Source organism: Hippocampus comes, unplaced genomic scaffold, assembly GCF_001891065.2.
Source record: "Hippocampus comes isolate QL1 unplaced genomic scaffold, H_comes_QL1_v1.1 scaffold6, whole genome shotgun sequence".
Lineage (NCBI taxonomy): Eukaryota > Metazoa > Chordata > Actinopteri > Syngnathiformes > Syngnathidae > Hippocampus > Hippocampus comes.
In genome coordinates, this window is record NW_017805833.1 from 536,646 (window position 1) to 548,088 (window position 11,443).

At 39.4% G+C, this 11,443-nt stretch overlaps 1 protein-coding gene and 1 long non-coding RNA gene across 2 annotated transcripts; one reads left to right on the forward strand and one right to left on the reverse strand.

Annotated features, from left to right (window-relative positions):
- Window positions 1-1,170: 1,170 nt before the first annotated feature.
- qpctla (glutaminyl-peptide cyclotransferase-like a) lies at window positions 1,171-7,997 on the forward strand. The gene is made up of 7 exons (XM_019887651.1): window positions 1,171-1,680; window positions 3,248-3,394; window positions 4,351-4,644; window positions 4,912-5,073; window positions 5,812-5,911; window positions 5,996-6,112; window positions 7,167-7,997. Exons 1-7 carry the CDS (start codon window positions 1,510-1,512, stop codon window positions 7,310-7,312), a joined length of 1,137 nt encoding a protein of 378 aa, XP_019743210.1. The 5' UTR covers window positions 1,171-1,509; the 3' UTR covers window positions 7,313-7,997.
- A 383-nt stretch (window positions 7,998-8,380) lies between these two features.
- LOC109526382 (uncharacterized) lies at window positions 8,381-8,621 on the reverse strand. Its single transcript, XR_002170320.1, has 2 exons — window positions 8,526-8,621; window positions 8,381-8,477 (listed from the first exon to the last, which is right to left on the reverse strand). It is a non-coding gene; the product is annotated as an uncharacterized LOC109526382 (long non-coding RNA).
- Window positions 8,622-11,443: the final 2,822 nt, after the last annotated feature.

Here is an 11,443-nt window from a genome sequence, read left to right on the forward strand (position 1 = left end):
GTGCTGGATCTTATGACAGCTGTCTGTGGGTGGGAGGCGGGGTACACCTGAACTGGTTACCAGCCAATCGTAGGGAACACAAAGACAAACAATCATTTAAACTCACAATCATACAAGTGTGTTAAGAGTGTTCCATTTACCTACCGTTCATGTTTTCGGAATTTGGGAGGAAACCGAAGTACCCGGAGAAAACCCACGCAGGCACGGGGAGAACATGCAACTCCATGAAGAAGGCCGAGGTCGGAATCGAATCCTGCACCTCTGCACTGTGAGGCGGATGTGCTAAACAGTCTGCACCGTGCGATGACCTGCCTGTCCCTATGTGACACTGACGGGCATTGCATTATTATTATTATTAGTAGTAGTAGTAGTAGTAGTACGAGTACTAGTAATAGTAGTAGTTAACCATAACCCTGAAAGGAAAAGATTTTAAAGTGTATTGTACACCTACTTTTGGCAAACCATGTATAAAGTAGTAGTAAGATTATTTTGTTGTTGTTTGTGTGGTTAAATGACACATTTAAATCCGTGTCATTTTTTAAAATTATTTTGTGTTCCACATATGACAACAGTGACATGTACAGATATTAACACCTGTCTCAGGTTACAGTTCCCTTACAACTTGCGTACCAATGCCAATGAGTATATTTTCAAATCTAATTCAACAGTTCTGAGATAGGAAAATTTAGGATTGGTATTAGTCCACCATACGTTCGCATCGCTGAACGTGACTGTGTAAAAGCAATACGACGACAACAAAAATATAAATGGAAAAAAACACAATAAAACAAAACAGAAATCTGATATAACGTGTCGGATTTCTTGATCATCATAAAACGGTAAAGCGAGGCTTCACTGTTTATTTTATTCGTGTTTAAATCGGTCAGGAGGTGCAGGCAAAGTATAGGCCTACTATGTTGATGAAAAACAGAAGTAAACGCCATTTGGGAACGAAACGCAACCAATGGTTTAGATATAAAACTGGAATTAGGCCAAAGCAAACAAATGTTTAAGTATAAAATTGGAACTGGGCCAAATGAAATTGAAGGAAAATGTGTCATGTTGCATTCGTTAATGAACCTGATAAAAAATGAATTGCGTCAATGCGACCTACACTTGCATACCAAATGGAGGCGCTAGTGCGCAGAAAATGTTGATAATAAACGCCATTTAGAAAAAGTCACAACAACCCGGAAGTGGCCATATTTTAAATACCTGCGCTAACCACAAAACGAGTTGCATTTTATTAGTTTTTTTTTTGTGAATAATTAGCAAGGCGATAATAATGTATCATGACGAGAAGGTTGCGAGGTTGCGTTCCCTTCAAAAGAGCATGTTTACAACATGTTCTGTGAACGTAAACCTCAGTGCTTCAACGACGTAAAGCTTGTTCCAACAAATCATGCCCCGCCTCTTGTGTTACTTGCCCCCCCATCACGTGTTCCATCCACGGACACGTAGTTGTTTGACTTGGAGCCCGTGGATAAGAAAACCTCCGCAGCCGCTCTTATGTCCAAGTCCTCCCGGCGGCAGATGCCCCCGCGGCAGAGCAACGACTGTGACCGGCTGAAGCGGTTGTGCCTCCTCGGTTTGTTGGTGGCCGCGCTGGTGCTGGCGCTTTACCTGATCAACGTCCCCAATGCGAAGCGAGTCCAGGTTGCAGATCTGAACAAAGATAAGGTGAAACGATTGGGGGCAAAACACAAGAACCTCTCACTCTTGTAGAGGAACATTAGGATGGTTCTGTCAAGTAATTTCAAACATACAATGTGTCTTTACATACACTGGAGAGTTCACTTTGAAGCTTATGTAAAATGCACTATGGCTCCTATATGTGACCTAAACATATAATGCACGTCATCTTTTCAGTCTGTATTTATTTTTTTGCACGACTTGCTGTTCTCCACGAAACGGCAAAATTCACAGCAGGTGCTTGATCAATGAAAGGACGAGTAATACATGTCCTGGTTTAAATACAGTACAATTGTTATTTAAACGGTCTTTGTCTTTGGGTGATTATGTTGTGTTTTCATGAAGAGACCAAGATGTAAGAGTCAACAAGTACATTGACGTGGAAAAGCTGTTAGCAGTATGAGCCTCACGTCATGAGGTTTCAACAGAGACTTGAAAAGTCACACACCCTTGGAAAATTTCAAGAACCGAACACCTATTGTGAATTTTGCAGAGCAGCAACATGTTATATAAAACAGCAAGTTGTGCAAAAATTACCGAAACATTAAATAGTTGTTACGTTTACACATTCAAAAATGTTTAGGTCAAATTAATTTAACCTTAAGAGGTTTTACTGTAGAATGACAATGCTTGAAAAAAAAAGAACCTATATCTTACGTTCATAAAAGTAACTACATATATACTTATAGTGACAATGTTTTCATCTGTCACTTGATTCCATACATGAGCTTTTGGGGTTTATTTGAAAAACTAATGCCAAACTGTAATAACTAAACTAAAACTCGAAAAAATAAAAACTAACAAACTTAGTCTAAAATTAAGTAAAACTAACTAAATAAATAAAAGCTTGAATTAAAAACTAGACTGAAAAATCCAAAAATATTATAAATCTGTTTGTAAGTAGTGTATTATCTTTGCCCAACTGAGATAATTGTCGCGCATTCTTATTATTGTGCAGAAATAATATAGAAACAACAAAGTAAAAATTTTAAAAAAGCAGCATTGAAGAGGACTTCCTGAAATTTAAATGTAATTAAAACAAGGAAAAAAATGAAGATTATGACGTTGCATTTTGGTATGTGGTAAGTGATAACTGACAAGAAGGTGATATTGTCCGGTCGAGGTCGGTTTTTGGATCACGGTTTGGTACGTTTTTTTCAGTACGCTTTTGTGCATATGAGAACTTTTTTTTCTTAAAATTCACTCTTTTGCTATGCAGGAAAAACATTTTTACTATTGCATTCTTAGTGTACTGTATAATTTAACTTATTTCAAGTTAACCTTGATTCAAACAACACTTTTGAATGGTAAGCCGTGTCTTACAGGGTTATGCAAGTCCATCTGATTCTTCGAGTATTCGATAGAATAGTGGTTAGGAAAATAAATTGTAAAAAGATTTGATGGTAAGCCACCTATTGTACAGTGGTTAGACGTATTTATCTCACTGACATTGGACAGTTGTTTTATACAGGTACATGAATTAACGGTATCCCTTTGTTAAGTACATTTCATCTGACATTGTGGAATTTGAAGTCATATTTTATCACCTTTCCAGTGGTTCCACAAGCCCACCAAGTACACTGCGTCTCAAATCCACCAGCTGGCCTCCCAAGTGGATGGAAGTCGCCTGTGGGAGGTTCACCTGAGGCCTATCCTGATAAAGAGGCTGCCCGGGACTCAAGAAAGCAAGTTTGTGCGGCAGGTAAACCTCATTGGATTTATTTCGTGTGTTGTAATCTGTAATTTAGTTCTAGAGATCATTTTTACAAACCCAATTCCAATGCAGTTGGGATGTTGTGTTAAACCTAAGTAAAAACAGAATACTTACATCATGTTCAACCAATATCGAATTGAATACACTCCAATTTTAAGATATTTCATGTTTAAACTGATAAAAACTTTTTTGTTTTTAGCAAAGAGTCATTAACTTAGAATTTTATGGCTGCAACACCTTCCCAAAAAAAGCTGGGACAAAAGATTGAAGTTGAGGAACTATGATATTGTAACAAGTTCCAGAGAATGTGGAAGAATCACTACGTGTAAACGGCAAGGCTGAAAACCAACATCGAATGCCCCGTAACCTTTGATTCCTCAGGGCGACACTGCATCAAAAACTGACGTCAATGTGTCAAGGATATCACCACCTGGGCTCAGGAACACTTCGGAAAATTAATGTCAGTAAATAGTTTACTGGACACCTGATACACCGCCAGTTCTCCAGGTCCGAGCTCATCTAAGACGAACTGATGCAAAGTGAAAAAGTGTGCTGTGGTCTGACGGGTCCACATTTCAAATTATTTTTTGGAAATTGAGGACGTCGTGTCCTCAGAGGCAAAGAGGAAAAGAACATTTTTGGACAGTTCGTCTGTTATGGTGTGGGGTTGTGTTAATGGCAATGGCATGGGTAAGTTACACATAGGTGAAGGCACCGTTCATGCTGAAAGGTGCTGTATTCTGTTTTTAATGTATTTTTACAATTACATGCCAACTTCAATGAAATTGGGTTTGTCTTATGGCTTTAGTTTTTACAGCTTTTTTACATTTATATACTGAAATATGTCTAAATAGATTTAAGTACAGTAAAATCTATACGTACTGTGTATAAAATGAAGCACACTTTTTTTTTTTGTTTTCCCTCCCCTGCCCTCTCACCTGTAGCACATCACAGCCACTCTGTCCGCCCTGTCCGCCAACTGGGACGTAAACCTGGACCCCTTTTCGGCCGCCACGCCAAAAGGACAGGTTACATTTACAAATGTCATCGCCATTCTGGACCCTTTGGCACCTCGCAGGCTGCTGCTGGCATGCCACTACGACACCAAAGCACTGCCTCCGGACAACCGGGCCCCACAGAGGGATTTTGTCGGGGCCACTGACTCGGCGGTGCCCTGTGCTATGATCCTGGAGCTGGCTACTGCTCTGGATAATAAGCTGAAGTCTTTCAAAAAAAAAGTGAGTGTAATGATCGCATGTGGATGTTCTTAACCTTTTGTAACATCCACTGACTTTGATGTTTCAATGACTATACAGAACTCATGATGATATAATAAAGCACACGTTTACGTTATGTCGAGCAGGGGTGGGCTAATTAATTCATTATGGTTATGTCAAACCAAATAACATTTGCGTGCCTTGAATGAAGAAAGTTAACCTCCTTTTAATCAATCATACATGTCAATACAACCATCTCATGCTCTTGTTCTGTTTTTCTTTCCACAGAAGCCTCCAGTAACCCTGCAGCTCGTCTTTTTTGACGGGGAAGAGTCATTCGGGAAATGGACCGCCACCGATTCGCTGTACGGCTCCCGTCACCTGGCCGAGCGCATGGCCGCCACATCCCACCCTGCGGGCGCCGTGTCCACCACCCAGATACAAGCTGTGGTGAGGAATACAGCATTTCAGCGCTCTGTATCGCAGTTTATCGTTTGTGACCAGGCGGTATTGCAGACTTTTTACGAGATCGTTGTTCTATAGGATTTAATGGTATACAGCGCTGCCAAGAGAAATGAGTGCTCTGACTTAAGTTGTCCAATTAGCCAGATTTCAGTTAATATTAACTGTAGGAGGAGCGGTGACCATATCCATGTAGTTCTATATTATACTGCCACCATGTGGCCAAGCCATGCAGAACACAAGGAGCAGCACAGCGTCCATTAGATTGAAGCAAAAAAAAAAAAAGTGGCAAAAACATTCTAATTCTTCACATTTTATTTAATAATCTCACTACAACATGTTTTTGTAAAGTCAAATATTGATTGCCAATTTCCTTATTAAAAAAATAGGGCCCGATCAATAATGGATTAAAAAAAAATTAAGGCCAATGCTGAATAAAATTGCAATAACTGATTAATTTAAAACATATGTACAATAATTAATACAATAACTACTTTCTTAACAACAATACATTAGTTAACGCATGACATTTGACTGTTTTAGATTACTGGTACTTTTTTTAAAAACTTCACAACAGAGTGGGAAAAAAAATCACCTATATCTTTTTAGTGGGTGGGAAGAAAGTTTAAATGTCATTATCTTTGTGTTTTAATGTGCAAAAAAAAAAAAACAAAACAAATTGTAAGTCAAGGTATTACATTAATTAACCCTCAATTGTCTTTTCAGGACCTCTTTGTGTTACTCGACCTGTTGGGTTCTCCCAATCCACTGATAGTGAACCACTTTGAAAACACAGCACACTGGTTCGCCCATTTGATAGCTACAGGTACACGCACCAGGGGGGTCAGATGTTACAAATGTAAGCAAATGTATTCAATGCGTACATCCTACATTGGTCTCTTATTGACAGAGAAGCGCCTCCATCGTCAGGGTCTGCTGGCGTCGCACCCCTCGGAGCAGACCTACTTCAGGAAGGACTTGACCTTTGGACTGGTTGAGGACGATCACATACCTTTCCTTCGGCGAGGTGAATGCCTGTGATGCACATGTCTTGACAAAATAAGTAAACAGTTCGAAAATGTCCAAAGGTGTTTAATATTGCGAGTGTATTTTGAGTTTACAGTGGTGTAGAAATGTGCTGTGTCATGCATAGTATTATGAAAAAGTCAAAATTTAATTTTATTGTAAGCCACTGGAATATTAAACAAGTTGACGGTTTATACTGTACTCAAATATAGGAAAGCAAAATAAAGTTTTTCAGTTAAGTTCAGTTAAAATGTATTGCAGCTAATAATAATGGTTAAATAGAAAAAAACAAACCTAAATAAAAGTTCAAAAACAGTTCTTCAAGGTTGAATCTGAATGTATTTTATTTAAAGAGATACAACTAAAGTGTACATAGGCAGTGATTCTTTCGTACACCACAACCATTGGTAAGATTTACTAATAAAATGAGCTGCAATTTTTTCTGGCATTTGCTGACTGCTTGGCTTGTTGATTAGCAGGATTATGTTTTAACCAAACAGAGGAGTGAATTTGGGAGTCTGCCATTAAATGTTGTTGTAGATCTAGCCCTCGGGCTGAATTTGGTCAACCGGCATATTTTCTTGATCCTCTGCGAAGAACGGCCGTTACTGTAGTTTACCTAGGAGCTGTGACCGTCTCCATGAGTATTCATTCAAATGTCTGTTTTACACTGCGCCTCAGCGCGTATTAAAGCAAGGAGCAGCAGTTTAATTCTTAACATATTATTATATTGTATTTGTTTTTTATAAAGTACAATATGATCAGAACGCCGCTTAAAAAAAAGTGTGTATATATAAAAAAATGGGGGGCTTGAGCGTATTAGTGGCATTTTAATTAATTTTAATGTTGATGAGCATAGTCGCAGAATGAATCAACTCTTTAAGTCAAGGTGCCACTGGATATGTATACAAGCAATTGACAAGTGTATGACAATAATCAATGGACATTTCATCAGATGACAGCAACATCGCCACGTTCAACAATACGAAATATTGGCGCTAGACACTTTTTACTCTGTGTTCGATGTGCCACGTTTCCTTGTGCATCACCTCCAGGCGTGCCTGTTCTCCACGTCATCGCCACGCCCTTCCCGAATGTCTGGCACACGCTGGACGACACCGAGGAGAACCTCCATCGTCCCACCGTGGAGAATCTGACCAAGATCATGGCCGTGTTCCTGGCCGAATATTTGGGCTTATGAAGGCCACTTCTGAAACTGCTCTGAGGGTACTTGAATTTGCACGTCAGCGGCGAGACGGCTGCTGAAAGGAAGTCGCCCTTCATGGAGCAACAAGGACTGGAGTGAGAAAGTGACGTCAACTGGACACCAGCTAAAGATCTACACGCTAATGTCCAAGGTCAAGTATGACTGCTGCTGCTTCAATGTCATCAAGAACAATTGTGATTTTTTTTTTTCGACTAGCCCTTAGCATTACATGTCATCCTATGTCTATGAGATGCACTCATTACATTTTTTTTGGGGTCAATGTCTTAACACTGAAATGCATTCGGAAAACAAATTGAGCATTTGACCGAGTCCACACCGAGGATCACGGCCACCGAGTTACGCTATTTTACTTACTTTATTGTCCACAAAGGAGGCACACCGTTTCATGTCGTGTGCTTGGTTTCTTATTTTCTGTCGATGGTAACTGCAATACATGATGAGGCACGGGCCAATTACGGCCCGTTTGATGGTTTACCGTGGTTTTAAAAAGTTTATGTTTTTTAATGACTACGAATGGGTCTGCTCGAAAAATAGCTCACCGGTGGTGGGACACCCACCCGCAAAGAATTAGAACAGAAGAACGGGAACATTTAAATTATAACGTGGTACACCTTTCTTCTTTGCTAAATATTTTATATTTTGTTTACCCCAAAAAAACAAAAAAACAATAGGTTCTTGTGTTCAGTAGGGGTAAATGGTGTTGACACAATAAAAATGTCAGTTTGGACCTGGAACTGTAATGCCTGTTACCACAATATTTTTCATCCCTGTTGTCATACCGTCAAAATCTGATTAGCCCAAGCTTATACATGATGTAATTCAGGACCAAGTTTTGAAGCTGAAAGTTTGGGGACCATGGTTTTTAACGATGTCCCAGAAGTCACTGTGTTTCCTTTTTTTCTGTATCGTTTCAGGTATCATTTGGACAAACGTGAGGCCATCAGCATTTCGGCTTTGCACTGCTTAGAAACGCACCGCCGTCCCCAATTGGTGTTGGACTAAGCGCTGCAAAATGGCTGCCTGACAAGAAGTTTTTCTGTCCTCAACTGCTACGGTACTCATGTTATGTTTTTTTGTTTTTTTTTTTCGAAACAAGATCGCAGCTACCACTACTGACGAAAACACTAAACTTTTCGAGCTGGCATTTGTGTACAGCCCCCGGGAAAGTTTATTCGGAGGGCTACACTGGCATTTGCATACAGCCCCCGGGAAAGTTTATTCGGAGGGCTACATTGAATTGAACTGCTTTCGGGCACAGAAAGACATCTTGCCAGGCGGTAATAATGGCTTTCAGGCACAGAAAGACATCTTGCCAGGCGGTAATAATGGTGTTTACAAAAATTTAATTAAAAAAAAATGCTGATGGCCTCCCGTAATGGTACCTGAAATGGAAAGTAACGTTTGGCCCACTCTGTACTACCTGTTTAATACAGTATGCACTGTAACTAGTATATGCTTGAGCCTTCATGGAAAGTTGAAGTGATGACCAGAAATAAACTTTTAAGGCAAATTCACTGGAAGCCTTTCATTATAATTGTCGAAAACAAAAGAAATCGGTCAACAACCATTTAAACTTGAGTGCCGCCTCCAGGCCTGCCTCCAGAGGTGGGCCCCGGTGACCCGTGTCACCGGGCAAAGGAAAACAATGTCCAATATTTTTCATTCTTCATGAGGGGTCTGTGAGCCGTGCTGTGTGGTCCCTCACCTCGGATCTGTTTGCCATGGGTGACCCTGCTATTGGCATAAAGCCCCAGACATCTTAGCTCCTGGGTTCATTGGGACACACAAACCCCTCCACGAAGGTAATGTGACAGCTCAAGGATGGGCATAAATAGTTTTCATACAAATAAAGTAGAATTTGGCTAAATTCCCAAACCACACAAGCATTGGTTGGGAATCTACTATTTAAGAGATAATAAATGGAAAATTTTGAAGAAAATATCGCTGGAGGTCATATAAATGAACTTTATTACATCATCGTGTAATATAAAAAATAGAATGCATTTGATACAAAAAAGGAGAGAACAAGACACAAGTGATCCCTTTTCAAACACGATCAAATTGTCAAAACATCTTTGGTGAATGCTGGAGTTCATTTTCTGTGTGTGTGTGTGTGTGTGTCAGGTAGGAAAGACGACAAATGTGCATTAGCCCACACAGGCTGTCGTGTCGATTTGATTTTGCTTAGAAATGGCTTGTACACCAGACAAAACATATGTGACATAAAAAATTCCTATTTCCCTTTATCTGTTCTGTTCTTTAAATACTCCTTTAACAAATGATTTGTCCACGGGATGCTACCATTTTGCCTTAACAGTTGATCCAGCAGGTGAAAGCTTTGAACATTTGCCATTGTGATTAAAATGAATATTTTCTTGAAAATTTGATTCCCCCCCCCTCCCCAAAATAAAACGCAAAACACCAATGGACACATGAGTTTTGGATTAAATGCACGAACAAAACAGTCTTTTATAAAAAGTCTACACACCTCTGCTCAAATCCCATTTTACAAGAAAATCATAGTCAGACCAAGAAAAAAAGGGGTGCCTAGACTTTTTACATCCACTGTATGTTACCATAACAACAAAAAAAGTCATAATTGTAACACAACCCTTAATTGTTTTCTTGTGTGTACCATAAATTGCCAAAAGGTTTCACCACTGACAGTGGAAGGTTCACATGACCACTTCAGACTAAAATTGTACAAGTTTTTCCGCACTTATACACCCCAAAGTGATCACATATCCAAGCGCTGTCATAGCAACACGGCGTAAACATTGTATGAATGAAATGTGCAAAATATACAAAGAAAACAAATCAATACATTTTTTTTTTTTTAACCAGAAACGAAAACCCACACATGAACGAGTGTATCCTAACCAGTCCCGTTCGGTTGCAGACATCTCAAAACATTTTATTCGAAACGTGTAAGCTTTAATATAAGGCACTTATCGTTGTCTTTTTGTGTCATGCAGCATCATGATGTCAAGTTTACAAATGTAAAGCTTTCATTGCGCTCCCAAGTTTTTTAACCAACTTGAGACACGTTAGTGTCCTATAAGTAAAAATTGCATAGTCAATATTGTTAAAAATGGAGGGCGGCTGTGTTACATAACTGGTAAATGCAGCTCATAACATATAACTGGACGTCCCTGGAAGCTTTAAAAACATACATATAGTGTTTCACATAAAAATCTGGACTCCTTGGTAGTACATCATATATTACAAAAAATAATAATGAAAAAAATTGCATTTTTGGACATGTCAGCCAACACCCAACTATTTCAAGACCTGTGCCTTTCCCAGATGGTCTGGTGAATAGTTTACTGTGTTGCCTCCAAAACTAACTATGACCACACTGCTAACAAAAAGCCACAAACATCCACAGTGCAAGTGGAGCGCAAAAGATACGCATCAGCCGCGAGGTCGTGATCATTCCTTGCATGCCGTCGGCTAATAATTCAATCTGGATGCAGTTTCCTTGAACAGAGCTTTTCAAAGTGCGAGATGCCGAACGAGTTCAGGGGAGGCGCAGCAGCTGGAGAAATATAAATGATAAATACAGTATTTGGAAGCCTGTTAAATTTGCTAACCTTAAAACGGGAGTAGGAAATAGGACCCAGAAAATCAGCTGCTTACCCTTAAAATTAGTAGGAAATAGGACCCAGAAAATCAGCTGCTTACCAAGGGTTCATACGAAATTGGGCGGTTTTACGAAACCTTTGGTATCAATGTGCTGTTCACATGCATGATTGCAATAACTTTATTGTGTTGCTGAAGGGAGACAGTTTTATGAAAACTAGCAATTTTACATGTCTTGCAATTTTAATTGTCTTGCGAAAATGAGACAGTATTACAAAATGAAGCAAGGTGCAGTCATTACATTGTTATATGAATCCAAAGTGTTTAAGAAATCGCTTACCTGAAATTTCACAACCTGCAGTAATTGTCTTGCTAAAATGATTCTCTACAAATTGCAAGAAGCGTGCAGCTATTTTGGTGTGAGACTAACTTTGATATGTCGGAAGAAAATTCTCTCGACTTGAAATTTCGCCAACATCAAGCAATGATTTTCATTGTATAGGCTCACACTTTAAAAAGCAC

Excerpts from the sequence above, each read along its gene's own strand:
- qpctla (XM_019887651.1), top strand. The coding sequence starts at position 1,510 with ATGTCCAAGTCCTCCCGGCGGCAGATGCCCCCGCGGCAGAGCAACGAC. Across the intron at positions 1,681-3,247 it reads CAGATCTGAACAAAGATAAG|TGGTTCCACAAGCCCACCAA; the intron begins GTGAAACGATTG and ends TCACCTTTCCAG. Across the intron at positions 3,395-4,350 it reads AAAGCAAGTTTGTGCGGCAG|CACATCACAGCCACTCTGTC; the intron begins GTAAACCTCATT and ends TCTCACCTGTAG.